The 27,851-nt window shown below is 39.4% G+C and overlaps 1 protein-coding gene across 1 annotated transcript in view; it reads right to left on the reverse strand.

Annotated features, from left to right (window-relative positions):
* Nucleotides 1–13,662, reverse strand: part of kcnk3a (potassium channel, subfamily K, member 3a) — a 32,722-nt gene extending 19,060 nt beyond the window's left edge. The window contains exon 1 of the mRNA XM_073493217.1: nt 13,380–13,662. Coding sequence (XP_073349318.1) covers nt 13,380–13,662 — 283 coding nt within the window. The remainder of the gene's footprint in view (nt 1–13,379) is intronic.
* Nucleotides 13,663–27,851: the final 14,189 nt, after the last annotated feature.

The raw sequence follows: 27,851 nt of genomic DNA on the forward strand, positions 1-27,851 counted from the left end.
TTTTTGGTGATTTTTAAGAGTAACACCTGACAATAAGGTACACAGAAATGTGAGTAGTTACTATAAGGAATAGGTAAGGAATGAATCAGGAACTACCGAATAACTAATGAACTGTTAATGAGTAATTCCTGAATAACAGATCTGAGGACCATATAGTAGATAATGATGAGTTACAAGAGAACAGACTGGGAGATAGTATGTTAATGAATCATTAGATAATGATTAGTTCACAAACATCTGTGAATTTACGTACTGACCACTCTCTTCACAAGCCAATGAGTGACAAAAACTAGTGGTGACTCATTAATTACTAAATACTTCATCATAAGTAACTCTTTTTGTGCCACTTTAAGTAGTTAACAAGCAGACTCGTTAATTACTGTTTATTTAATCATTAGTTACTCTTGTTGTGTTCTTTCAAGTAAAGTGAAACATTACAGTATACTTAGTAGTTAACAAAGAGATTCATTAACTAATGATTAGCTAATCATTAGTTACTCTTTTTATGAACCTTCACAGAAAGTGAAACAGAGTAAATATAGTAGTAATAGACTCATTACTTACTAATTAGTGCATCATTATTCTATTTTTTGTATCTCTAAGTTAAGTGAGCCATAATACTCGGCAGTTTACATGTAGATTAATTAATCACTAATTACTTAGTTTAAAGGCAGACTCATTAATTACTGTTTACTTAATAAGTAGTTACTCTTTTTGTGGACCTTCTAGTACTAGGTAACTACTCAGTATTGTTTGACTTCACTTTAAAGAGCACAAAAACAGTAACTAATGATTAAGTAATTAGTAAGTAATGAATAGTGACTGTTTTTGCCACTCAAACTGCTGATTCATTGTTAATTAGGAAAAGTCGGCCAAATTATTATAAACAAACTATTACCCCAAACTACTTTCACTCACCAAATTAAGAGTAAGAAGGTGCTTTTTGTATAAATTCTGAACCTTCCCTTTATCTCTGCTCTATACTGTGCTGCAAAGACAAACAGCCACAATAGCCGCTGTCTTATAACCAGCATTGTTCCCGGAATCACATCCCAACTGAACTGTCTGCACACTGAACAAGTCTTCAATACCTTTCCTTTTCAGGTCAAGAGAGGAGAAACACAGTGACAGCCTTATTCAAGAGACAGCCCCATGACACTTTCAGTCGACTCTGAACAGACGTGCACATCTATTTCTCATTTCCCTTTGTGTCTCAGTCAGACAGTGAGCGCTGATGATCTTTGATACAGCTCAGAGAAGTTTCCATGATGATTTACACTGAGTACACTGATTTTCAACAACAATATAGACAATGTAAATATTTTAAAACATAGATATTAAAAGGTAATGCTGGTTATATATTTGTTATTGTCAAAAATCCCAAGAAAAGACAAAAAACAACCATGAACTCATCCTATTAACAGCTTCTCCTGTCTTCATGTAGAAGTATCCGTGTGCAAGATACTGAACCTTAACCTATACTAGACGGTGGAGGAGATGATGGTTGAGCTACAAACTCCTACTCCAGGGCAGGTCCATTGTCGGCGTGGCTCAGTGATGGAAAAACAAATCAGCTCGGTTTGACTCTGCATGGCCAAACATGCTAGTGGAAAAATGGTTCTTAAAATAGTCACTGACAAAACCAGTCAGTTTTAGTCTTATTTGCTAAAAACTACAGTGCCCTGCAGTTTTATAATTAAAATTAATTAGCCGTTTTTTTTTTTATCATTATTGAAGACAAGGTACTTGACAAGAGATTGACTAACACATAATTGGTTTCACTCTTGTTGACAACAACACAAATATGGATTAACGCTAGAATTATCTTGATGTAATAATGCCTCGCGTAAACTGACACTGACATTACACAGTTACAGTGCTGATGGAGTTGTAACACATTTTTAGTGTCTGGGACGCTTCTCAGTTAATCTCAAATTTCCACTGGAAGGATTAGGACATTAATCGAGCGGCTATGTCTAGCACTCACTAAAAGCTCAGGGTTGTAGAGGGTTGTAGGGTTGGGTTGTACACATAATTCAATAGTCCAGGACGTGAGATTGTAGGCATCCTCCATTCAGAGAAAAAATTGAGAAAAGAGTTTCTAATCAAATAAACCTCCCACGAGCCAGTGTAGCTGAGACTTTACACGTCTCACAGTGTCTATTTATACTCTGGAAGAGAATCAGTAGGAAACTTCAAGTGAGAGAGATTCACATCTCACTACTGTGTACTATTTTATTTGGTTAAACTCCAGTCAGCCTCGCTGGATTATAAAGTCTAATAAATACGAAGTCGTGTTTTGTTTAGTGAGTCAGGCAAGCACTCAACTTTCCATTGAGGCATGGAGCATAAAGCAGGCGTACAATAGGTAAACATTGGCTGGTCATGTGAACGGAGCAGCAGCAGCAATGAGAGTCACTTCTATCAACTTTCTCAGACGTTACTCCTTCAGATCCAGAACAGCAACAAGCGCTCAGCCAATAATAGCTGTGGATGTTTCTCTCTGCGCACTCAGTTTGTGAGCATTATTGCTTAAAAGGGCATTTAATTAAAGAGCCTGAATGTTTAAAGTGCTGGAAATTACACGCAACATCCATTAAATACTCTCTACATTTTGTTTTGTTTTGTTTGCTTTGTGCCTAATTATTTATACTAACTGTTGAGTTATGGTGTGTTTAACTTCCCCTGGTGGCTCTGTAGTATTTACCCTATTCAATAACTACAGTCATTATGATCACAAAACAGAAGAGCCTATTAAAATCCACTCTATTGGAGCGCTTGTTGTCTTCATTAAAGTGTGTTGCTCATTCAGATCCACTTAGTTCAGAAACTTCAGTGAACTTCTGAAAAAACAAATCAAAGTTACCACATATAAGAACAGAGAAGCAAGAATTTACTGTACAATTAAACTCTTTTCAACATAATGTGGCAACAGGAGAGAACTACTCCTCTAACTGACACTTCATTGTTTGTCTTGGTGCTTCTACTATAATGCCATGAACTGAAACAATAACTACAGGAAATAGTCAAACGTAGATTGATAAAATAATAAAAAAGGCATCAAACCATTGGAGTAAGGAATTACAAAACTCCCAGGCTACGCAAGTGAAAAGCTTCTTGTTCAAAAAAATGTCCCATTTCAGGTGTAAACAAAAAACTGCACCCAGACCCTGGGATTTTGGCCAGTTGGTAATTTTAACCTGCTCATGAGGAGAGACAGCAAATGTATCCCCGTGCCACCACTAGTAATGGTTGTAAACACTCCAACAGTGGAGTCTTATGTAAGCACAAACAATTTACATTGACCACAGTGTGAAAACGATATATTAGTTAAAGCTAACAACGATTTACGGCCACCTGAGAGCAAAACATCAGTCTTTACCTTCACAAGCCTGTTAGAAATCAATAGATCAACATTTACATCAAAACAGAGAGTCTGCAAGAGACAGCTCTAAACTATTCAAACTTTGAACTGCTTCAACATCACATTCATTTCTGACTATTAACCTACTATTACATACAAAACTTCTTCATACCTAAACAAAAGAATGGCTGAATGTGAATGTGGTTGGGTTAAGGCAACAAAACTACTTGGTTGAGTTTAGGAAAATAATGTTGAGGTTAAATCAGGTGTGTTATATCACTTAAAACTACAATATGTACGTTATGTTGAGTTTCGTTACACTGTGCTGTGCTATGCTACACTACGTTAGGCTACGTTAACTTGCGTTAGTATTGAAAAAGTACTGAAGCCCTAAAGGGCCATGAATTCATTCATTTTATTTCCTCCGTTTTCCCGTCATAACGAGTTAATTTCATTTGTTTTCTCGAGATCTCGAGTTATTATCTCAAAATAACAACTGCCGTTTTCCCGAGATAACGGGATGATTTTCTCGAGATCTCGAGATAACGAAACTTTGTTTTCCCGAGATAACGATATAATTAATTCGAGATCTCGTCATTAACTACATAGCTGGTCAGCTATGTAGTTAATGACGACATCAGGCTCACTTAGATTGCGCCGCCAATATAGCTGAAGCCTTGCTAACCGTCTTTTTAGATAACGCACACTAATGTGTATATTATCTGTAATAGCAAGGCATAATGCTATTTCAGCCTGTGTCAGGCCTTGATTGAAAAGATATGTGACGCGGTGATCGATATGCTCCTGCTCCTCTGACATTGCTACACTGAATGATGTTTCCTGCAATGATTTAATATACTACACTATCGTAATTATCCCGTTATCTCGGGAAAACTGCAGTTGTTATTTTGAGATAATAACTCGAGATCTCGAGAAAACAAATGAAATTAACTCGTTATCACAGGAAAACAGAGGAAATAAAATGTATGAATGCATGGCCCTTTAGGGCTTCCGTAAAAACGTTTCAAATATTAAGTCTCGATATTTATCAATATTTTGATATTTCATCAAATATCACATACGTCACCTGACTTCTTCCTTTGCTCCTGTCATAATTACTACAGCCACTAGAGATCGCTGCTAACATACACATCAGCAGTTTTACCCTCCTTAAGACTCAGTTAAGATTATGGAGCTGATCCAAAACAATATGTTTATTTTTCAGTAAATGTATCTTTTTCTATTTCCATTTTTTTTTCTGAGAATTAAATAACAAAATATGCCCTCTTGAAAAACACATTAAATAATTTCTCGTCAGACACCACCAATCTGGACCACATCCTTTGTCTAAAGCAGTTCAAATCACTGTTGATAAATAAATCTGTTTTATGATGACTATGATAACACTAAAGCTTTGGTTAGGTTTAGGGAAAGATCACAGTTTATGTTCAAATATGTGCTCATCTATTTTGTTATTATACCTCTTCAAGCCTCTAAAATTATCAAAAGTTAATAAAAGAACTGCTTTTTCTTGCATGAAGTGCTCACATCTCCTGAAAATGCAGTATGACACCCTGAAGGGGTTGTGAGCTGACTTTATATTGTTTTAAAGGGTCACAAGCCAAAAAGGTTTATACAAACAGCAGCAGATGAACGCTTCCTGGAGTGAAGCTGACTTATCAACACAACTGAACCTCTTAGCCTTTGTGATCCCCTCTGTATGTTGTGTGCAGTGACATTTACTGTCATTACAATATATTTATCCAAGCCTGCCAACATGGCAACTTGCTCAGAGCTATTTTAAATTACTTCTGCAGAGCCACAGAACAACCCACGGAGATACTATGTGCTGATATGTCTTTCAACTTTCTTGTGGAGAACTCCTTCTGTGACCTCTTCTCTCACGATAACCAGTGCGTCTTATTCAGCTGCACGCTGTCTTTGTTTTGAAGTCATGATCTTCTTGTAACCTTAGTGACACAGAGCTGGGCAAATCAAACAAAGAGAGCTTAGTCATCCTTTCATCTCCTTAAGTCTTCAGTGACAGCCCTGCAGCAGCCTGGACTCAAAGACCGAGTCCGATGCTAATTAGCGTATTGCTAACATGCACAGATATGTCACGCACAGTTTGTCCTGTGACCTCTGGGACCTTAAAGCATGTCTAAAGTCTGTTGTGAAATTTAAGACATACACTGGCATCAATTGCAGCTTCTTTTGATGAAAATGTATTGGGTTTTTTTTTTTGCAAACAGCTCCATGTCACATCACATCTTACTGTGTGTGCATGATGAGTGTGGGGGGCAGCGCCTAACTGCAGAGCACGACATTGGGTTATGCAAGGTAATTTACTCTGATTTGGGGCCTTTTATGCAAGCACCAGAGAGAGTTACAGTTACCTTATCTCCCAAATCACTTAAAACACAGCAGCAGTGCTGGGGATCAATTCACCCTCAATTCAATTAAACTGTGAAACTTCTCCGGGTGATTATTAACCATTCATTCTGAAATAACTCTTTCAGAGACTGAATTATAAGAAGTGTCACTGAGAGAGAACTGAAAGAACGAAGTTCCTTGGGAGAGTAAAACAATTCAAAAGCCTCTGTAGTTTTTCCTTGCTAGTTAAAATGAACTTAACAACATCAAAGCTCTGGTCTTGATCACAAAACATCACAACAAACTGCACAGGCAACTTTAGAAAACAAGACAAGAAACTAAAGTCATGCTGCAGACTCTGTAAAGCTGTAATTAGGCACAGGAGCTTTGAGCTGAATGGTAAGACTAGAAACATTTTTTCAACCCTGGCAGTTCAAGTGCCAGTCCGGCGCCAGTGCCTACTCTGGAACCAGTTCTCTGTGTTTCAACAGCCAAAGAACTTTTAACGTTTTTAAATTATGTTACGTAAGTAAGTTAACGTAAATGACTAAACATAACTAACGCGACTGAACTGAACTGTATATTTTACATACAGTTATTTTAACCCAAAGTTTGGGCTTTGGGTTTGCCTAAACCTAACAAAACCATGATCGTTTCATAATAACTGCTTATAATTGTTTGTCAACAAGCTTTATTTTGAAAGTCTAACTAGACGTTGCATAGGTATTATTGCTACCTTGATCGCAGAGCCATTCACATGCAAAACAATGTCATAGTTTGAAGCTGACCAATCAGCTGTATGTGATGAGTTAAGAGTGAGAATGTGTTTATTTAATATCATTTTTTGTCCAGATCACCTACCCCTAAACGAAAGGACAAACTGAAATTTTGACCAGAGAATGGCACTAGATAAAAAGTTAATGGATCACCAAAATTATTGAAATTCCTCCTAAAAGTCTGGACCAGATTTCACTGATACCCATCAAGTCATTGAAACCTTTAACTCTGAGCTACAACTGTAAAACTCCTGGTGGTGTCGAAGAAAAGTCAGAGGATTGCCAAAGCCAGGAGGATACATCGTCTGAGAACCATGTACATTTCTTTTTCTGTCAATGCCAACAGGCTCCTGTGAGAAGTGCTGGAGTATCCACCTCCCTCTGTCTGTCTGGTGGTGATAGGCGCCCGTGTGGAGTAGCTGGTGAGAGATATATTCTTTGTGCACTCAACCACTTACTGGGCTAACCTCTTAAGCTGACTGAATAATAATGATGATACTAATGTAAGTAATTACCATTAATAATTCAGGACATGCCCTCTAATTATGCAACGGCTGAAAATGGATTCATGCCTGCCGCCAAATCAAAGTCTGTGTCAGTGATGAAAATAGAAAAAATAATCAGATATATTATTAAGTGTTCATCCACATATAGAAACATTAGATTCACTGACCCAGAGAGGATTTGCTGAGCTCGCTTGCTGGTTTTCAGGGACAGCCTGCATCACATTCAAACACTAATGTGCTTCCACACTTGGTAGCTACCCAGTACATCAATGGCTGATGTACTGCTGGTGACAGAGCATCTAAACCAGAGCTGGGAGGGCTTCATCTCTCTGATCCAGGACTCTTTTATTGTGATAAAGGAGCGTTGCCCGAAACCAACCAGCTGGTTTTCCTCAACAGTCCTAGGCTTCAACACTGGCTGGATTATAGCGACTCGTACAGATTGCATGCCCTAAATGCATTTGGACTCACTTCCTCCCTCTGCAACAGTTTCTATAATCTCTTCATAGACTACAGACGATAAGCAAAACTGTGAGCTCATGTCTACTTAATAAAGGAGAGGCAAACTGCCAAATGATCTTTGCACAAAAGCTATTTAACAGGAGGTGATTCACAATAATAAAAAACCAAGCAAAGCAGGTGATTCTGAAGGAATGTTTTTCTAACTAGAACCACATGGAAACTTTATTCTTAAAAGGAGTTTTGTTTTATGAGCCTAAGATAAAAATTAATGACCTCAGAGATTAGATATTAGACAAAAAGAAGACACAGTGTGTTCATTCTCCACAACATTAAAAACATTAATAAAGGGTCAGTTCATCTGAATTTGGAAAAAAAAAACATATTTTGTCAGAACACACCTAAGGACTATTTTCATTTGGTAGAAAGTAGTTCCAATAAAACTTTCACAATGAGGTCTAGGATTATTACAATGTTAATGCTGTGAGTACCACAAACAATATTCCATTCACCACCACGGACACCACAAGACACCACTAGACATAGCTGAGATTTCTTTATTCTTAGTGTCCTCTGTTTTAAAAACAAATATATATTGTAATACGCACAACCTTATCAACATGAGAAAAAGAACAAGCCTTTCATTAACAAAAAAAGCATCAACATTAGGCGATTAGTTCTCTACATTTAAACGCAATCTATCTAACTTCTGCCGCCAGTGTTCTCGCAAAAACACTGCTACTTAGTGCCATGAAGCTCTAGAGGAGAGAGTCGGGCACAGAGCCAGACCCTCTGGAGGAATAAACACCCGGAATCACACCTGATTCTGCTCTGATTCTGAGCTTTACACCGATGAGAAGAGAGATCAGAGATTACTTTTTAACTTTTGGGATTAAAGAGTGGATATATCTTCACTCCTGTTTATCAACCTGACTGCAGCAGTCATCCACAGATAAGACCTCCATTGTTGGGGGGAAACGTACTTTACTTCATGAGCGTACCGTTACAGAAAGGAGAGGGGGAAAAGATGAGAGACAACCGGAGTCTCTGGTGAGTGCTGAGTTTAGTGAGAGTTGACCTGAATTTAAACACACAGACAGTCGCTCTCTAGTTTAAGGCTAATGTACAGTAAAGTAATCTGACTGTTTGAGTTAAATAACACAAATACACACAAATTATCCCACAGTCAAACTTACACTGAAGGTGAACAAACCATTAAAAAACCACCACTGCCAATGGAAATATATCTGATGTGGCAAATGTTTATGGACTAGGTCATATTTTGTCGCCAACTTCCTTTCTCACACTCATAAGTTTGGGTTGATCATAGGTGTGTAACAGGACATGAACTCTGAACTTGCAAAGTCAGATGTGACACAAACTTTTAGCGTCACCAAAAAACGTTCAAATTCAAAATTAAAATTCACCTTAGAAATGTGTAAAGCTGGACCTAAACTCTTCTATACTACTTACTAAAAAGTGTGTGTAAAATTTGGGTGAACTGATTCTTCAATTAAGCTTGCATAAACATACCCTGACATCATATTGTGTGTCGTACAGAGACAACTGTATGTCAACATGTTGTAAAAAAAAAAAAAACACAAGCCAGCTGCCGAAGAACAACAGCACATATCCTGGCTTCACATGTTCCTGCAGTTATCAGATGTCATACAGCACATCAGATAACACACAGAGGACGTGAGCCATGCCTTATTTGTACGAGTGTCTCTCAATGACCTTGAACTACACTGACGTGGCGGTTACAACACGTGCACCCCCGGAGGAGGGTGACAGTGTTTGTAGCCCGCAGACTTTCATCACGACCGCACAGAAGAGCTCCCACCATCTTGAGCTCATTTTTTTCCCCTCCCCTGTGATGTTTCTCACATCGCTCCAACCTTTTCCCCCGCAGTTGGCGAGTAAATGGACACCCTGCCCCCCACCTCCCCTTTCCTCTGTGGAAAGTGATGACTGATTACTGATTGCAGCTTCTCCTCCCTTCTTCACTTATGTTTAATTATTAGTAGAGCATGCTGGGGCCAGATCTTGTCATGTGTTAACTGTTTTCCACTGTCGGTTGTGCAGTGTAGACATGTGAACTCTAGTGTATCTTTATTCATGGCTTTCCAGGATGTTATTTGTCCTCGTAGTAGCTCCTTAATAAAGCAAACACTTTTTTCACATCATTTCTAGGAATATGACAAGAAATAAGAGGTTTACATCTATTTTTATACCTCTGCTGGTGACAGAGACAGGTTAAGCCTCTCTTTTATTGTCACAAAAATTGAAATAAGTTGTGGTCATGTGTTTGTACTTTACTGTAAGACATGCCTGCATGATACTGTGTACAGTACAGTATCTACAGTGTTAATGTCCTGTGCCGGGAGGCCAGTGGAACAGTGAGGGTCTGGTGTTGTCATTAATACTTAATGGCAGGCTGCAATGCCAATCACTGTGTTTGTAGCAGCCTGTGGACTCACAATTACAGAATGCGGTTACAGACACCCGGGGTTGGGTTAGTGTGCAATTAGTTGCCTGCATCTGATAGGGTTACAAGTCACAGGTCACCACTGACAACTGTCCCGGTCACTAAATACCAGAGGAAGGCTCAGATAGGAGGTGGTGATAAGAACGGCTTCTAAACAGATGAAAAGAAGATGTTCAGGAGAGACTGTGAGACTGCGTAAGAACAAATAACACAGTCTCCACCAGCAGTTTATGGTGGTGAATGTCTGCTAACCCTAGCTAACTTAAGATATACGCCGCACATTATAACTGATAATAATGAGTACAATTCCTGACTTTGCGGCCCTTCGTCTACTTGTGGTCCCGTTGCACTGTGATTTAGCATGCCACAGTTAAACATGATGTCTTTAAAGAAGCAGACTTTTATAAGAAATTACAGAGAATTCGATCTGCTCTTGTCCTGTAATAACCACTTGTGGCCACAGTGGTCGCTGTTGGGCCAAAGTCGCAGAGTGTTGTGTGAAAGGTGCGGCATATTGACTGTATGGACAACATGACCAATCCCTGAAAGTGAAGCTAAAACATCTCAGTTGCCTCCTGGTTGCTGGCTGCATTATAAATTCCGCCCCGTCCATATTAGAAGGTGTCTCCAAATGATGTCTTCAGCGTATTATGGCGGCGCTCATATCTGGGATATTTTAGCTTCTTTACAAGCCACAAGACGGTGTGGCTGGTATTGTTTTCACCTTGTACTTTGCCAGGTGTTTATATGTCTGAGTTTGAAGATGGCTGTCATCCTAGCAAGAGATGCTGGAAGTCGGTAGGTACAGGCCCTGCCCCTAACCTGATTGCCAGAATGACTTTTAGCAGCAAGTACGTTTCTGCAAAACCATCGATAAGTTCAGATTGAATGTTTCTTTATGTTGCTACTTAACGTTCATTTGAGTTGAATTTTCTTTTTCTCTCTTGTCACAGCGTTGTGCTTATGCTCTGGTTAGGTTTATGTACAGAAACCACTCGGTAAGGGTTAGTCAGACATGTTTCGGTCACCACGATCACTGACGGAGATGATCTGACTGCATGGAAATGTTTGCAGGTCATCTGAAAAAACTCCTGTCATTAAAAATATCCACTGATGTGACTGGAACAGCGATCGGCCATCTGGCAGCCTTGTTTGCTATAGTAACACCACCACTGTCCCTTCCACCTCCTGATGTAAAAGGTGGCTAATAAGCATATAATGTGAACATGATATGCCACGTTTGCTATGATTGTAGATGTATCTGTGGTTTGCAGAAACACTAATTGCTAATATTACACCGTGCCGACTGGGCTGCTGGCCCACATTTGTTCTAAGTTGCGTATCACTGTAACCCAGTTCTAATCATTCCTGTCCACTCTGATGCAGCTGTAATCATTTTCTTACCTTGTCTGTCTGTCTTTCTCTCTGAGGACAGATTTTGTCAGCACAACCCTGCAAGATGCAGTCATGAAACTTTACTGGTACTTAGCTGATATCAAAAAGAAGGCCATGTTTGAAGATGGGTGTGGTCCAACCCATGAATGCTGAGTACTCATGGGTTGGAACGTGAACACGTTGACGGGTGTCATAATTGTACAGTAGGAGGAGGTGGAAACGCATCTTCTATCTTTATATGTGAATTGTACGGCCTTTAAAATAGAAAAAACAGAAGTACTTTGCACATTGATTCATGAGCCAGGTGCATAGGACAGGGACGAGTAGACCAGAAGTTGCAGACAAGCTCCTGCACACTGTCAAACTTGCAAAACTACATTTATTGGTGACATTTCAGTCAACAGGCAAATAGTTTGTTGCGAGAATGAATGAGAATGAAAAGCCATCTTATATAGGGAGCAGCTGTAAGTCTGCAACCAATCACATTCTGCACATGAAATATGCCAACATAAATCACAAACAACGATTTCCTGTAGCCGTCATATACCAAAGTCCATTAATGTTTCGTTCTACGATATCTAAAGTAGAATTAAAGTTAAGTTTGGAGTTGTGGTTACAAGCAGAGTGTTATGCAAACAGCAGAGCAAACAGGCTTATGTTGAAGGCTGTGTAATAAAGTGAGTAAAGAGCTGCAGGCCTTGTATTCTTATGAGGCCTTTTGGATCAGGAATAATGAGTAAGAGCACAAGAGGCAAATGAATGTCTCATAACTCAAGTTTCCTGGAGCATCTTCCTTCATCACAACCTTTAGTTATGAGCAGCTGAATTGCATACTTAAGAGAGGCTTGTCCTTAACCATCATTCACTCGTCCCTCTGCAGATTTGACTTTGAGGCAAATTAAACTGCTCACTCAATGTTGATGCTGCAGTAATGGGGTTTCAAGATGCCCCAAACACCTTATGCAGACATGGAAAACTTGTGAAAGTTCAGATTATGTAAGATTGTTGCATTTATGGTATTTCTAACTTTCTTTACTGTCATTATAATAATCAGATATTAATATGAGTAAATAAATTATATAAGTTACAAGTTAAAGGAAGAATGATATCATAAGACTTGATGGTTGAATACGTTTTTGGTTTAAGGACCATATTCTTAAAATACAGTTGATAGACCTGTTGTACTTAACGCTAAGTTTATAAATTACATTATATGGTATTTCCTCCATCTGTGGCATCATTGTAACATGTTGTATCATATTGTATTATGTGCCTTTGAGCATGTTTCATAAGTACATTTACTTGAGTGTTAAATTTATGTAAGAATTTGTGGTACCTTCTTCTGGCAGCTATAGTTAATGTTAATAAAATATTGTTTTCATGACTGAATAAACAAACTGACCTTAAAGGACAACACAATTTCATACTGTTTTACTTTGTTTACATGTGTCGGACCCTGCCACCTTTCTAGCTTCAAACAGTGTTCTGGGGACCTTATTCTGACCTAAAATTCTGAGTTTGAATTTTTTCTCTAACACTACATAATGCCCCTTTAAAGGTAGGAAAGATGTTTATTCAGTTATGGAAAAGATAAATATATCTGAGTTTGGATTATTACCTCATTCATATGGAGTTGGAGTTTCTTCCAAAACTACATAGTAGTTTAAGTAAATATCTATCTGAGCACTTTAACATAGCATATTCCTCATAGATGCAGGTGTATGTTACTTTTCACCTGTTGTTCTGAATATCCTTGATCTTTGGTTATAACTCAAACTATACCAAAATGTTCCTGTAAGACAAATTATCTGCTATCTGCTACCTCCCCTGTATGATTTATAGTCTTGCTGGTTCAAAGCAACATCCTTGGTTAAATACAGCCTACATTTAATTTCATAAGGAATGGAAATGCGTCTGATCAAGCAGAAATCGACCTTTAACTCAATACAACAACTTTTCCCCCTGAGAGAAAATAAAAGACAAAGTTCCCAGAGGTGATCCAGCTGATGATCTCTTACCTATGGTCGTGATCACAGTGATTGCGAAGTAAAACGAGCCGGCGAATTTCCACTGCACGCCGGCTTTGTGCGGCTTCAGCTGCAGCACCACCCTCTCCAGCTCGTCGAAGTCCTCCGTGGACAAGTTGAAGGTCTTGAGCAGGTCCTTTTTCTTCAGGTCCAGCTGCCCCCGCTGCCGCTTCTCCTTCTGGGACTCCAGCGCGTCGAAGATCGCGGCGCCGACGATCAGGTAGGTGAAGGTGCAGATGATGAGGGCGAGGGTGCGCACGTTTTGCCTCTTCATGGTGGAGTGTCAGGGGGACGGGCGGAGAGTCAGCGCGGGTCTGGAGGACGGGGAGCTGGGCTGGTTCATGGTGCTCTGACGGAGCGGAGAGCCTCTCTGATTACTTTATGAGCCGAGGAGCTGTTCATTCAGCACCACCCCTCCCTCCAACTAGAGGAATCCTCCCCCTCTGCACACCCACCATCCATCCATCCACCCCTCTCTCTCTCTCTCTCACTGCTCCCTCCCCTCAGGGACAGCACTGTGTATCCCAGTTTAACCCTCGTTGCAAAAATACTGACTACTCTTCTGTTTTACTTGGTTGGATGTCTGCATAGTGCAGCTGCAGCTGTGGACAAACTATTCACATCTTTTACTTGAGCAAAAATATCGATCAATGAAGTCACTCAGTATTATCAGTTAAATGCACTTAAAAGAGTAAAAGTAGGCGACTCATCATGTTCAGATCCTTTTTTTAACACTCATGCAACTGTTGACACATTGTATGTTTTATGTTCTTGGATTATTTTGGCTGTATTAATGCGTATTGCATACTTTTTATATTACAGACAGACAGACAGCTACAACTGTAAATATTATGAACCATTAAAACTTCTTTTTTTTTTTTCATCCCACTGCCGTTACAGCATAAAATCATGCATCCCATGTTATCAGGCTTTCATTTTGTGGTCCTGGATGAGTTTTTGTAATTTTTAATGTATTTCATTGGATAAGGCAATTTACCTGTATTTTGGCCCATACATGCTTTTACCCTCGTGTCCTATGTGGGCCTTTGCCTCATAATAAAACTAAACCCTCATGCAACTGATAAAAGACCACATTTAGTGCAAAAAAATGTCCCATGTCATAAAATACTATATATTAAGCTTATGGAAAATACAATGGCGTCTTGTAATCAAACTGGTATTTAAAGGGTTAAAATCCTGAAATGAATGAATATTTAGTAGTTATTATTATCAGGACTGATGTTGGTTGAAAAATGTAACCCAGTGAAAGAGGAAAATAATATTAATATATAGTATTTTTATGGCAGTTTTTAGACATGGAACATTTTTTGTACTAAATGTGGTCTGTGTAAATGTTTTCATTTTTTATCAGTTGCATGAGGGTTACATAAAAGTAGCAACTGTGAAAATACTCAAATGTACAACATAAAAATAATGTCACTGTTATATCTGATGTTTTTTAAATAATATTATCGCTGCTTTAATATGTATTTTGCATTTTACTACTGTAGAAGTCAGAAGTTGAGCACATTTAACCACTGTATGTACTGATGGGTAGTTTAATCTACAGCGATGCATCATATTCTATATGATCATCATATGTTTGCAGCATCGCTCCTGTGAGAACCACTTTTATTCTCTTAACCCTTAAAGGAACACTTTATTAAATTTATATCTTATTAAAGGTGCAATATGTAAGAATTGGCAACCTACTCAAAACAAATAGGAGGCTGCGTATCACCAGAGTGACCACTAAGCGTCACTGCCGTTAGCTAGTTAGCTCGGTTAGCCGTGCATTTAGCAGTCTGGACTGGGAGCTCGGAGCCCCAGGGGAGATTTGGTGTTTACACTGCTAGCACAGGAGCTATGGACTGGGACGGGCTAACTTGTTACCATAAAGATCATTATGTTATTGAGTATTTCTTCATATTCTCTTGATAATTTGCGTTAATCTTTGGATAGTTACAACTAAAATTGTTACATATTGCCCCTTTAATCCTTCAGTTTATCAGAAAAAAACTCAAAATTCACCTGCACAGGATCAGAAAACACAAAACTCAGAGGCTAATATGAGTGGACATGAGCAGGAGTCTACAGGATAATAGAGCTGTTATAATTATTCATTTAACTTTGTCTTTTTGATTTATTCTGTATGGATATAAGCATCACTGACAACTTTCCAGTATCAGCAAGTATAAAATATCTGCTACAGGTCATATTTTATCATTTATATATACATAATTTTGAAAGTAGTCAGAAAACTTAAGAGTTACACTCCATGAGTAATTTATTAAACTGGCAAGTTTTTCTTCTATACTGTATAAGTCTGTAGTAAATGTAAATTCCACAAAGTGATGGCAATAAAATGACACCGCCAGCGTTTAGACTGGTTCTCCAGATACTTCCCTTTCACTACGTTATTTTGTCTGCCACCGAGAATGAAATGAAAATGAAGGAATCACCTGGTAAAATGGAGGCTGACTGTTGAGCCAGTCCGGCTGGCAGCCTGGCACCATTTCTGTCTGCTGCCACGTCTCCAGTAGAGACTGAATGAGTGAAGAAACTCGTGTTTTGTTCTTTGTCGTTGGTGGTTGTGATCGATTGGTCTTCGCAACAATAATACCACTTGGGAACGCTTATGGGTGGAGAAAGCTCACCTTTAATTGTTAATTGATTTGTTAATTGTCATTATATGAGCGTCAGTAGCTAATTTTTTTGCCAATCAATTAATCACTGAAGTAATTTTTCGTGCAGAACATTGTCTAACTAACTAATGGACGTTTATTTTAGTTATTTATTCTCCGGCTCTTGACTAACTGACTCTCCAAATCTAACTTGCCTGTTTGCTTTTTGGTCGAAAAATCATAAAAATTCCCAAGAGACCATGTGAACTACAGCAGCCTTGTTCTGGTGACCACTGAGCTACTTCAGCAGAGCAGCTGGGGGTAAAAAGACCCATTATTCACTCACATTCACTGCTGTGAGAGGGTTTTTTTTTTTTTTTTCAAGTGAAAGGAAACTTCTCCTTTTATGAGTGATGCTCGCAACATGACTCACCACAAAACTTCTACAGGATCCAGCTGTTACTTTGGCTCCAAGAAAAACTCAAATGTCTGCTCTTTGACCTCATCTTTCCCCTGCAAAGCAAACTCTAAGATTAAATAAACCTCTTATGAAACTTCCCAACCTTGTTAAAATATTGCATGTTTACATTCACTGGCAATTTAGCTGAAAGAGCGGTACGTGTAGAGTGAATATGATGTGTGTTTAAGCTGAAAGAGAAGCGCGTGACGATGATGATTTGACACAGGGAGGCAAAATGTCAAGTGAAAGTCTAACTGGGGCCAAATATGATGACCTTCAGTGTCACTGGTTTCCAGTCGGTGGTTCCCTGATGTGTTGTACGTCAGTGGGAGATGGAGCCTCTGTTTGGCGAGTTCAAGGCAATCCCAATCAGATTTCGTTGCTTTTTTATTCCTTCATTATTGCTTTAGGAGCGTAGACATAGTTCATGGATAGAAAATGCTTTTATTATCTGCTTTTGAGGGATAAAAACTCGCTCTCCAGTTGTTAATTCTCCAGTGTGTCATTACAGAGACTTACACACATCCCCACTCCATAAAAACATATCTATAACCGTACCTCCACCAGCCTGCGACAGATGATGACATCTGCGCTGCACCTCACCTGCTCTATCATTAACTGATAGATCCTGGCCAATCTTAAGTTCCACACTGTGAGCTAGGCCAAAAATAGCTCTGGCTTCAATAACCAGGTCAGTCAAGTCAACCGTGACTGAGCCTGCGTAAATCCTCCCTTCACAAACTGAAGTGCTGCATGCCTCGGCCGGATCAATACGTCAATTAATCCGTGACACTTTGATCAAAAATGCGGCCTTTCAAATAATGCTCTTTGGAAGGTAAAGAGCAAGGACACTGTCTACGGCATCGAAGCCCCTTTTCACACATACAGAGGCTTTGTTCAGGTTACAGTTTACATAAAAAATCATTTCTCAGTGAGAGAAATTATTACAATCAATCAAGATAGCGTGCAGAAATTTTATGTCGTAATAATAAAAGTCAAATAAAGATAAATAGTGTGACTACACAATAACTAAGGAGGACTCTAGTCCCAAGCATGGACTGTATAAAACATAGATGTAGTCTCCATAATGTCACCCCAAGGTTTCTGAAGAGCTGTATTTGAAGCTCAGTGTGGTGGATCCAACTGCTGCCATCTTGCCTATTATCAATCCACAAACAGGATCAGAGGTGGGTAGTGGGTGGAGCTGAGGCAATAAATAGCAGATAGCAGTCACTCAAAACTGTCACAACCTTCATTTTCTATCCATCCCTCCCTTTTCTTCTGACTATCCGGGGTCAGGTAGTGTTGGCAGCTGGCTAGGCAGAGTATTCCAGACATCCCTCTCCCCAGCAACGCTTTCCAGCTGGTCCCGAAGGATCCCAAGGCGTTCCCAGGCCGGAGGAAATATGTAAACCCTCCAGCAAGTGTCCAGGAGTCATCTTAATCAGATGCCCGAACCACCTCAGCTGGCTGCTTTTGAGGAGAAGCAGTTCAACTCCAAGCGTCTCGCCCTATCTCTAAGAAGGAGCCCAGCCCCCCATAGTTCTGCTGGCTACATCGTACCGTGACCTCCAGCAGGCGCGGGGGCAGTTTGCAGCCGGCATGAGAGTCGGCATGAGAGTGGTGATGCCCTAACAAGCATTAATGTCATGAGAACCAACCTGCAATGAAAAGACAGAACTGACACAAAAGGCTGTCAATATGGTGCTTCATTTTGCAGGTGTGTGTGTTATGAATCCACAATCTCAAATAAGAGCCTCGGTCTCATCTGCAGGGCTTCGGCTGCAGGCTGCTCAGCTCTCTGCATATCTACCAATAATCAGTAGAAATCACCAATACATTCTCGTGAGCCCGAGGACTTCCTGCAACCACTGACCCATCAGACAAAATTTTCCGGTGGCAGTGCTGTTCTGACCCCCGGCGGTTTGAGCCGGGGATCGAGCCTGGACCCTCATTACTGCGATTTTGGAGAGGCTGCAAAGTCCACAAAGAAGTCAGAGCTTTGATGTACTTTGAACCTCGTGGGTGTTCAGAATGAAAACCTCCAAAAAGTACACTGCTGCATAACTAAAGTTCCCACGAGTCAGTATCCCGAGAGGAAAAATAAGTAGGTTAGATATTGATTTAGTTGTTTAATTTATACTCTGGTGCTTTAGAATGGATGTCTGAAAACTACACATTCATTTTTAATGACTCCAGACTGCACAATGTAAATTATGCGACACTGCAAAATGGCATTTACCAATTGCAAAAGTAAACTCCTGTGTAGTACGTTTTTCATATCTAAAGCTGAGTCAAGTACACAGGAAAACCCAGCAGACAAAATTCGTGTCACACTGTATTTGTCGTGCATCTCCAAACTGTGATTTCGCAGTGATTCATCCACCCTCACATGTGCAGGCCTTCGGTTTGATGACATACTCTTCGAAATGTGTCTCCTCTGATATGCAAAGACACCCAGATAAAAAGGCACTCAGGGGAAAGTTTAGGAGGTACAGGCAGGTCACCGGGATCCACATGTGACTCCAACTGAGCTGGAAGAACAAGTAAGACCTCACAGCAAAGTTAGTAACCTTATCTTTACTCGACAAGACCTTTCCCTTCCAGTTTGCGACAGATGTTTAGGTGCTGCGGGTTAAAGCACATTTTCATGTGATCTAACGTGCCATGTTTTTTTTTCCACGTGGAAATTTTAAGCCACATGTGAAAAAGCCAATCAATTTATGAAATTTGAATGTGAAAATGTAAAATTCACGTGTGCAATATTTCATTTGACAACAATTTTGTCATTTAGTCATTTTTCGACTAAATTTTTATATCATTATAAATTAAAAACATTTAAGATTTGGACATAAAAAAACAATTTGATGATGTCACATTGGGCTCTGTGGAAAACATGGCATTTTCATGAACTAAAGAATGTTTTGGTTCATTACATTTATCAACAGTCTAATAAATTAAAGACTTAAAGACTAAAGAATTAAAGGACAAGTGTGTTCAAGACTGGACCTAAATTACACACATGGCTACAAGGCTGTTATCATTTCCATTGATTTTCTAATTTCGTGGTGCGTATTCTCATCATCACATCAACACAAAACAACTGACACAGTGAACCCGGAGCTTTCACAGCCCCTGACGGACCTGAGTTTTTGGTATATATTCTGTAGGGCATCTCTTTCGTGTCTGTCCGTCCTAAAAGATGGATCCTTTCTCTGTTTCTCTTTATCTGACCCAACTGGATAGAGAGCTTTGTACGGATTGTAAAACCCTTTGAGGCAAATTTGCGATATTGTGCTGTTTAAATGAAGAATTCTGAATTGTGTCTGTGAAACACTCATGAATAGATGGAGAGAATAAACTGTTGATGTGCCTTTGTACAAAATAAGTAGAATCTCTTCTTCAGATTAATTCAGCATCTTCAAACCTGTGACTGAAAATTGACCGGCCCTTTTGTGACATGTTCGGTCATGAGTGTCCCATTCACAAATTCCCAGTTCACTCTCTTTAGTACTTCACCAGCAAACTGGAAAACTCAGAGGTAAAAGAAAAATCCATACCACATGAAGAAATGATGAACATTGATTTTGAGACCATCCAGGCAAAAATAACTCATTTCTATAACCAACATACCGTATGTGTACGTGTACTCACACGCACACGCACACGCACACACACACACACACACACACACACACACACACACACACACACACAGAGCTAGCATGCTGGCTACACATGTTAGCTCTTGCGCTCTTGGGGTGCACAAGGCTGACTAAACATCGCTGGAGAGCTTATTACATAATGATAAGAGGACATCATTAATGCCAGGGAGACAGGAGCCATCCCAAACCCCCCACCACCCCCCACCCCCAGTCTGCACCCTCGCCGCTTCCCTACCAGCAAAGCATCCTGGGAGGGGTGCCCTTCAGCTGCCTACATCTCATTACACGAGGTTCAACGTGGCCTGCAGCTTCCTGCTGACATTCAATTAAAGTCTTTCATTTTCCCATCATTTGCTCTGCCTCCGTGACTCTGCTGCTGCTCCTGCTGTCATTTGATAATTATTCTGAACATTCCTCCAATTAGAGGTGAATCTATTTATTAGCTTCAGCACCCCAGTGAGTGTGATACACCTGCACTGCTCCTCAGGAGGAGAGGATGGCAGACAGTGATGTACTGTGGTGTTGATATTGTGGATTTTATTTTTAGAACTGGGAAAGTAGGAGAGCAGTCAGAGCGGTGACCTGAAGGTTCTGGTTCATGGGACTTCACCTCTGACCTTTGGGTATTTTGTTATATTTTGAGTTGTTCCACTGGACCATGTGACTCAGGTCAAACCTGAAATCATTAAGCATGAAATTGGGTAATTTCCAGATTGATTGCTTTATCTGACAGGTTACACTATTTTACATCATAGTATCACTTTCCCCCTTTCATACTTTAACAAATACACTAAAAACTAGAAAGGTGGTAATATAGAAGTTATTTGCCTGTAATATCTATTTAGCTCTATTGGGAAATGTGGATGAATAGGTGTCAGGCCAATTTCAAACTTGTAAACATCACAGAAATGGTTGTTTCACACTGAAATATTTCAACATGTATCCACCTTATTCCTAGCCCCCATGATATTTAGTGTGAGTTAGATTTCAGGAGCGTCCTGTCACTTAAGCAGAACCAGCTTTTCCCATGTTAAAGGTGCAATATGGAAGAATTTGTATTTCAAACATTCAAACAGCTAAAATGATCAGCCAAATCTGAAGAAATAACAGTGTTGACTTCATGTCAGGGACATCTATGTATTGGGTTGCAGCGATATCTATTGAATTTAGCCAGCTAACCAGCTAGCCCCTAACCACTTTGTACCTCAAAAGATGATAGCCTGATAGTAAATAACATCAGCACTCCCCCGCTGCTCTGAGCTCCCAGTCTCTGCAGAGTCAGCTAATAGGATCGCAGCAGTTAGCGGCTATGTTTGGAGTCGTTTAGAGTATGGATTTGGCAGGTGGCAAATTCTTACATCTATCACCTTTAACAGGACGCTAATCCTGGTACAGCATATTATTCATTCATGATTCATGACATTATCACGGCAAATTTTAATACAAATGCTGGTTTTCATTTCACAATTCCAAATCTACTCTCTCAGACTATGTTTGGTATGACAATATTTGTATTAGTAATAGCATACATTAGGCTCAATTGGTCCAACTGCAGCTGATACAGTTGTATATTATGGTGTATGCAAAAAAAAGCATACTGAGGTGTAAACCTGTGATTTGCATAAAAATGTATCATTAAAAATTAGGTGATAGTTGATGATAGTTTTCATTATTAGTTAATCTGAAGATTTTTTTTGTCTCAAAAATGTCAGAAAATTGTGAAAAATGCCCAAAGCCTCAGCTGATGCCTTCAAATGTCTTGTTTCATCCAACAGTCCAAAACCCAAATACGTACAGTATGTAGTTAATAATCACTGAAGACAAATAAAAGCAAAAATCTTCAATGCTCGATTTTGCTTTAAAAATCACAATCAAGGATACGTCTACTTCTGTTTAAACACTGACCTGTCAGCCCACAGTCTGTCTCACTCTCTGTCCTTCCTAACAAGTAATCCCTGCTGCCTGCATTACCACCATCCACTGATTAACACAGTCACATGTCTGATGTGATATTACATAACACTTGTCCCTTCATATGAATATTTCAGCAGTGATTACAAAGCCTGTCACCAGCTTTTCTCCCCATAGATCAACAATAAACATTGACAGCATGACCCTCATTAAACCTGAAGTGTGAAAGGTCACGTATCGGCTCTGAGTTATTGATGTACAGTGACTCAATATGGATAAATGGCACGCAAAATATATATTTATAAATCATGATTTTTTATGTTTTCATCACATAAAATTAAACTAATTTTCACATAACCGGTAAATATCTCATTATCTCATAAAGTAAAAGGGTGATTTCTCAAGAGAACAGCATAGCTTATCACACAAAACCATACTCACACTGTTCTGTGGGTGTACTATGTTTTGATAGTGATTAGATGGATATTTAGATTATGGCTAATAACTTATCATTTTCTAGCCATTCTCTTATATTAATTTCCAGTTACAGTTAAGGACAATTAAGGACGCTGCTCTACAATAGCTCAGTTTAAGGACATAAAGAGAGTAAATGTACGAGTGAGTGAGAGACAATCTTTTCACCACCTCATAAGGTTTTCTGAGGTTACAGCCTTTGATCAGCTGGCCCTCCTCTAATATTGATGGATGGTAATGATTGAGAGACTTAACTTGGGGTTATGGCTGCAGCGGCGTGTCCCGCTGAGTGACACATCTCACACGCCGTAATGAGACACTTAGCAGCTCCTTAGATTTCCAGCTGAGCTTCCCGTTGACTGGACATGAGACTATCTGTGTGTCTGGCTGGCTGCTGGTCCGGGCTTCTCTCAGGTCATTTATATTTTATGCTAACAAAAATGTTTACTCTTGTTTAGATGTTTCTCAGATAGAGATTAACAAGGTTTATGTAATAATTAGAGTTAAGAATTCAGGTTAATTGAGGTGATAACAGATAATTTTCAGCAATTAAGTTACAAGTTTCCTTTTCTTTAACAAAAACTGATATGTTTAGGAAATACATGCTCACTATGTGTTTTTTGTTGTATTTTCATTTTTGTTAATAACTGACTTGACATGCTGATCTTTAAGGGGCACTGGAGTTCAACTGGCACACTCAACTTTGGATTCATTTTGTCAGCGTTTCCAACGTTTTACTGAATTTCAGAAAACACTCTACAGTCAGCTGATTCAGTCACCATTTCCACATTTTCCTGAAAGACATTTAAAGTTCACTCTCAGCGGTTTCTTCTCATGCACAATGATGTCCCAACTTCTTTTAAGGTTTGATGATTCCTTCATTTTTCAATGGCAGAGAAAACTGTGGGGTGGTTAGCATTCGCATGACAAAAGATATATGCGTCATTGTGGCCAAACCAACCTCATATTTCCTCAATAGAACATGAGTAAGAAGATGGACAAGGGATGTTTGGTAAGTGCAATGCAGAAACACTGAATTAACCTGTGTGTTTGTATTGTACTGCTGTCCCTTTCCCCCTCATGGCAAACAAGTTCAACATGTCACAAGCTCAAAACCACATCTGATATTGCATTAAAAAAATGTTATTTCAACAAAAATGTTCAAGACTTTTCTCTTTTTGTTTCTCTTGGAGTAATAATAACACATTTTGTTCCTGCCTCACAACCCTCATATGACCTTAAAGCCTCTGTTGCTTCCTGATGGCTGATGGGATGGAAGAAGTTGCCGTAACCCAGGTTCAGGTTCAGAAGACAGAGGACTGAAGAAGCTGCACTGAGAAAAAGAACACAGAGTCCGACTGCAAGACAAAAAAAGAAAAAGAAAAGGTTACATGTTCCTGATCAGGGTCGGCAGGCCGCATGATAGAATTTAATCTTGACCGGAAAATGTTTATAGGTGTAGACACTAACTATAACTCCTCCACAGATACATTTAGAGAGATGTTGGCATACCACTGTCTGTGTGTACTGTCACTGTGCACTGTCAGGACTTAGTGTCCTGCTGCTCTCTTTGCACTAGAGTACATTTCTCAAAATATATCCAGTACAGAGACAGAAAGCTCTAGTGACATTCACCTCTCACGATTTTCTTTCCAGTCTTAAGCAAGAAAACACAATGTGCAAGACAAGCGTTTGTAGTATTCAACTGCAATACTGAAGGCTTTTTACCTTTTTTGTGCTTTAATGAAGCAGCATGTCCAAATCTATTGCCTTCTTATCTACCTGTTCACTATTGTTCTGTAGTTCACTCTTCTTCTGTGGTTTTCAGCCAAGCTAATAGCATGGCTCTTTGGATGGCAATGTCAATCAGCCGGTCCACAATTTTGTTCCAGATGGAAATATAAGATCTCATCAACAAAACTAATGTTGTGAAGCTAATGGGGTTGCCATCAGCCTCAGCTATACTTTGTACTTAGTGATAACCTCTCCTGCTTCTAGTTGTCTTTGCGACAGCAGCACTAACTGTAACACATGAGTAGCTAAGGGTGGGGTTTGAAAAGTTGTCTTTTTCGCTGTAATATGTAATATGTAAGAATTGGCAAATTCATTGCAAATTAATTCTCAAAATAAACAGGTGGTAGCATTTCATCGGAGTCACTGCTAAGTGTAGCTGCTGTTAGCTAGTTAGCTCGGTTAACTGTCCATCTAGTGGTCCGGACTGGGAGCTTGGAGCACCAGAGGAGTGTTGGTGTTTACACCACTAACAAAGATAAACAAGATACATAAACAAGATACTTGATGCTTAATAATGAAGCATGGAAAACGATAAAAAACACAAAAATTGTATCTTATTTTGGCAGCAAACTGGCCGATAAAACAGAGATTCAAAGAGCTACTTCTCACAGTTATAAAAGAAAAACTTTGACAACATCCAGAGGCTTCTTTTAACTGTCAAATGCAACCTCAGCATATCTCAGCATCATTAGCAAGAAGACTGTTTCATCATGAGGCTGTAAACTGCATACACCAGAATTCACTCCCCCATTATGTTCTTGGACAGACTGATGTAGGCGTGAACAAGCTTTTTAGGGGGGACTAGTTCTTCCATTATACAGTCCAGTATATGAAATATATTTATAAAACATACAGGTTAGATTTACAAATACAACAAACCTTTTTTACATGTCAAAAGCACGAAAGTCTGTTTTACTGCCAAATGCTGTCATCCCAAGAGCTCAATAAGAGTCAAAAACAGTAAAGTAAAACCAACATATATACACAAAGTCGGTGGGTGGGCAGCATTATTTTATTTTCCTGTTGTGGGTGAGTGTTTATCAGAAGTTTTGAAAGGTGCTCATTATTTCAGGATGACAACAAAAGCAAGCAGCAGAACGAAGACATTTAGCTCTACTGTAAATCCTGGTTGACAGGAAGTCAGTGACAGATAGGTCTGAGGAGACAGAGGCTTTCAATTTAATGTGCTGAGGACTGTGTTATGTCGAATTAATAATTCATGGCAGATTTACAAGCGCCTACAGAAAATCTCATGGGGAAGATGTGCCTATAACTGTCAGCTGATGAATTCTTTAAGCACATGTACTGCTGCTCTTCCTCGATGTGTTATTCATAAGTCACGGCTCGGTCTGGGTTCAAGACTCTGCACTTCACTCCAAGTGTTGCCGGGGGGTTTGAATTGTTCCAGCAGTGACACCAAATTGATTTTAGAGCACCAGACTCAAGACGGCACAGACAGTCGGACTGATAAATATGTAACACTTGTTGCTCTCACTTGTTGCTGATGAAAGAAAGGTTCAACTTTAAGTTTATGATATAATGAATATTGGACTTATTGTAGACTATACAGTAATAAAACTAGAATTGCACTCAGTAGAGCACATACCTAATGTTAAAGAAAGTGAGAAAGAATTCCTGGATTCGTCTCTTTATCCCAATCCAAACCAAAAGTTAGTGGGGTCTATTCTGGTATACACACATGTGTTGCAATGATCCTTTAAATGTGGTAATAGAACACTTGTGACAAAGATATGTAACAGAGATAATTATAAATTGACCCAATGTCTTTTTCATATCAGCGCATATCAGGCAACATAAACCACGATACTGATACATCTGTGATAAGTCAATACTGGCTGATATTAATGGCCAACATACATCGGTCAGGCTCTATAAATAACAATAAACTGTGTGTAAAATTATGCTTAACACTACAACCATTAAAACTGTATATTCTAATATTTTCCTGGATATAAGTATGATATATCTATATAGATATAGTTTCAGTAGATTGTTGGACCAGAAGAAGAATATACTGAATGTGACACTATCATATACTCTGGGGAAATAAATAATGTTTTATCATGACTTTGAAGCTCCTTCAGGGAAACTGTGTAGAGGCAGCCAGAGTCTCAGTTTCATAAGACATTTTTTCCCTCTACAATGTATACACTATTCTTTTTCTGCTTGTTGTGTGGATTCTTTGAAATAATAAAAAGCATATACTGGGTTCAAATTTTCAAACCTAAGACCAGAATGGAATATTTTTCTGTAGGACTGAAAATGCTTTGAAGCTCAACATCCCTTTGGTGCATTTCCAATTATTTAACCAGACCAAGGATTAGGGGAGATTTATGAAAAGTGTTTCTTGACTGTAAGAAGTCGGGGGGGGAACATGTGCTGAGGACAGTAAGTGCTACATGAGCAGGTCAACATTAAAGGTCAAATTGTGAAGTCCAGCTGGGTTGGGGACAGCTGTAGGGAGACAATCTGCTGAGAGACATGCAGTTCACTGAGCAGGACACACACACAAACACAGTGTCACACAGTCACTGGAACCACAAGCAACACACACAAACATGCACAAACACCCTTTTGGCTTAAAAAGATAACATGAAACTTCCATATCCAGGCACTCACACACAGTATTCACAGAAATGCAAACACATACACTCACAGGGAGACAAAGACTAACAGCAGTGAGAACAGTTAACTCCGGGCTGTTTATGAGTGCAGGACCAGGCAGAGGTCAGAGGTCAGGGGTTCCAGCCACATGTGATCTCCATTATCACACCACAGGAAACGACTGGATGTGAAGGAAACCTGGACCTCACAGAGCTGAAATATGTCTGTGATAAAGCTGTCAGAGATCAGGAGCAGCATTATGTTATATTAATAGCACTTCTTTTGGATTCAGTAAAATACCCCAGCCACAAAAGAAGGCAGTCAAGTCACTTTAACAGCGCTGCAACATCACCATCTTGTGGATGCTTTAATACAGCATGCACAGATTTTTAATACTCAGGAAAGTTCCTTTTGATGGATCGTGCATACAAACATCTGTCGCCAAGAGAACAATAATAGACTGCAGAACCGAACATAGACGCGTGCAAATTTTTATTTGGAACACAAGTTGTGAAGTTGATGTCATATGACACTGAAACGTGGTGGACGAAAGTAAACCATGGGTTGACGTTAAGCAACTTTTACCCAAATCATGTACTGTATTGTCATTGCATTGTTTCTTTTGCTCTTCCTTGTCACTCAAATACTGGAAAACAACTGTCAACGTGTTGATTTAACGCTCTGAATGACAAAATGCAAAACATTACTTCTTTCTGCCGTCCATGTTGCTCACACATTCCAACAAGGTGCACGTGAACACACCGAAGTTGGAAGAATGACTTCCCAAATCAGGGAATAGGATCATCATCAAACAAATAAACTGGTGGTGCAAAATTTAAGAATTTCCAAGACTTCAATTTGGGGTTTGCACTGAGAACATCACTGAGGGCAATATTTTAAAAAGTTGACT

The sequence above is a fragment of the Pagrus major genome, chromosome 22, assembly GCF_040436345.1.
Source record: "Pagrus major chromosome 22, Pma_NU_1.0".
Lineage (NCBI taxonomy): Eukaryota > Metazoa > Chordata > Actinopteri > Spariformes > Sparidae > Pagrus > Pagrus major.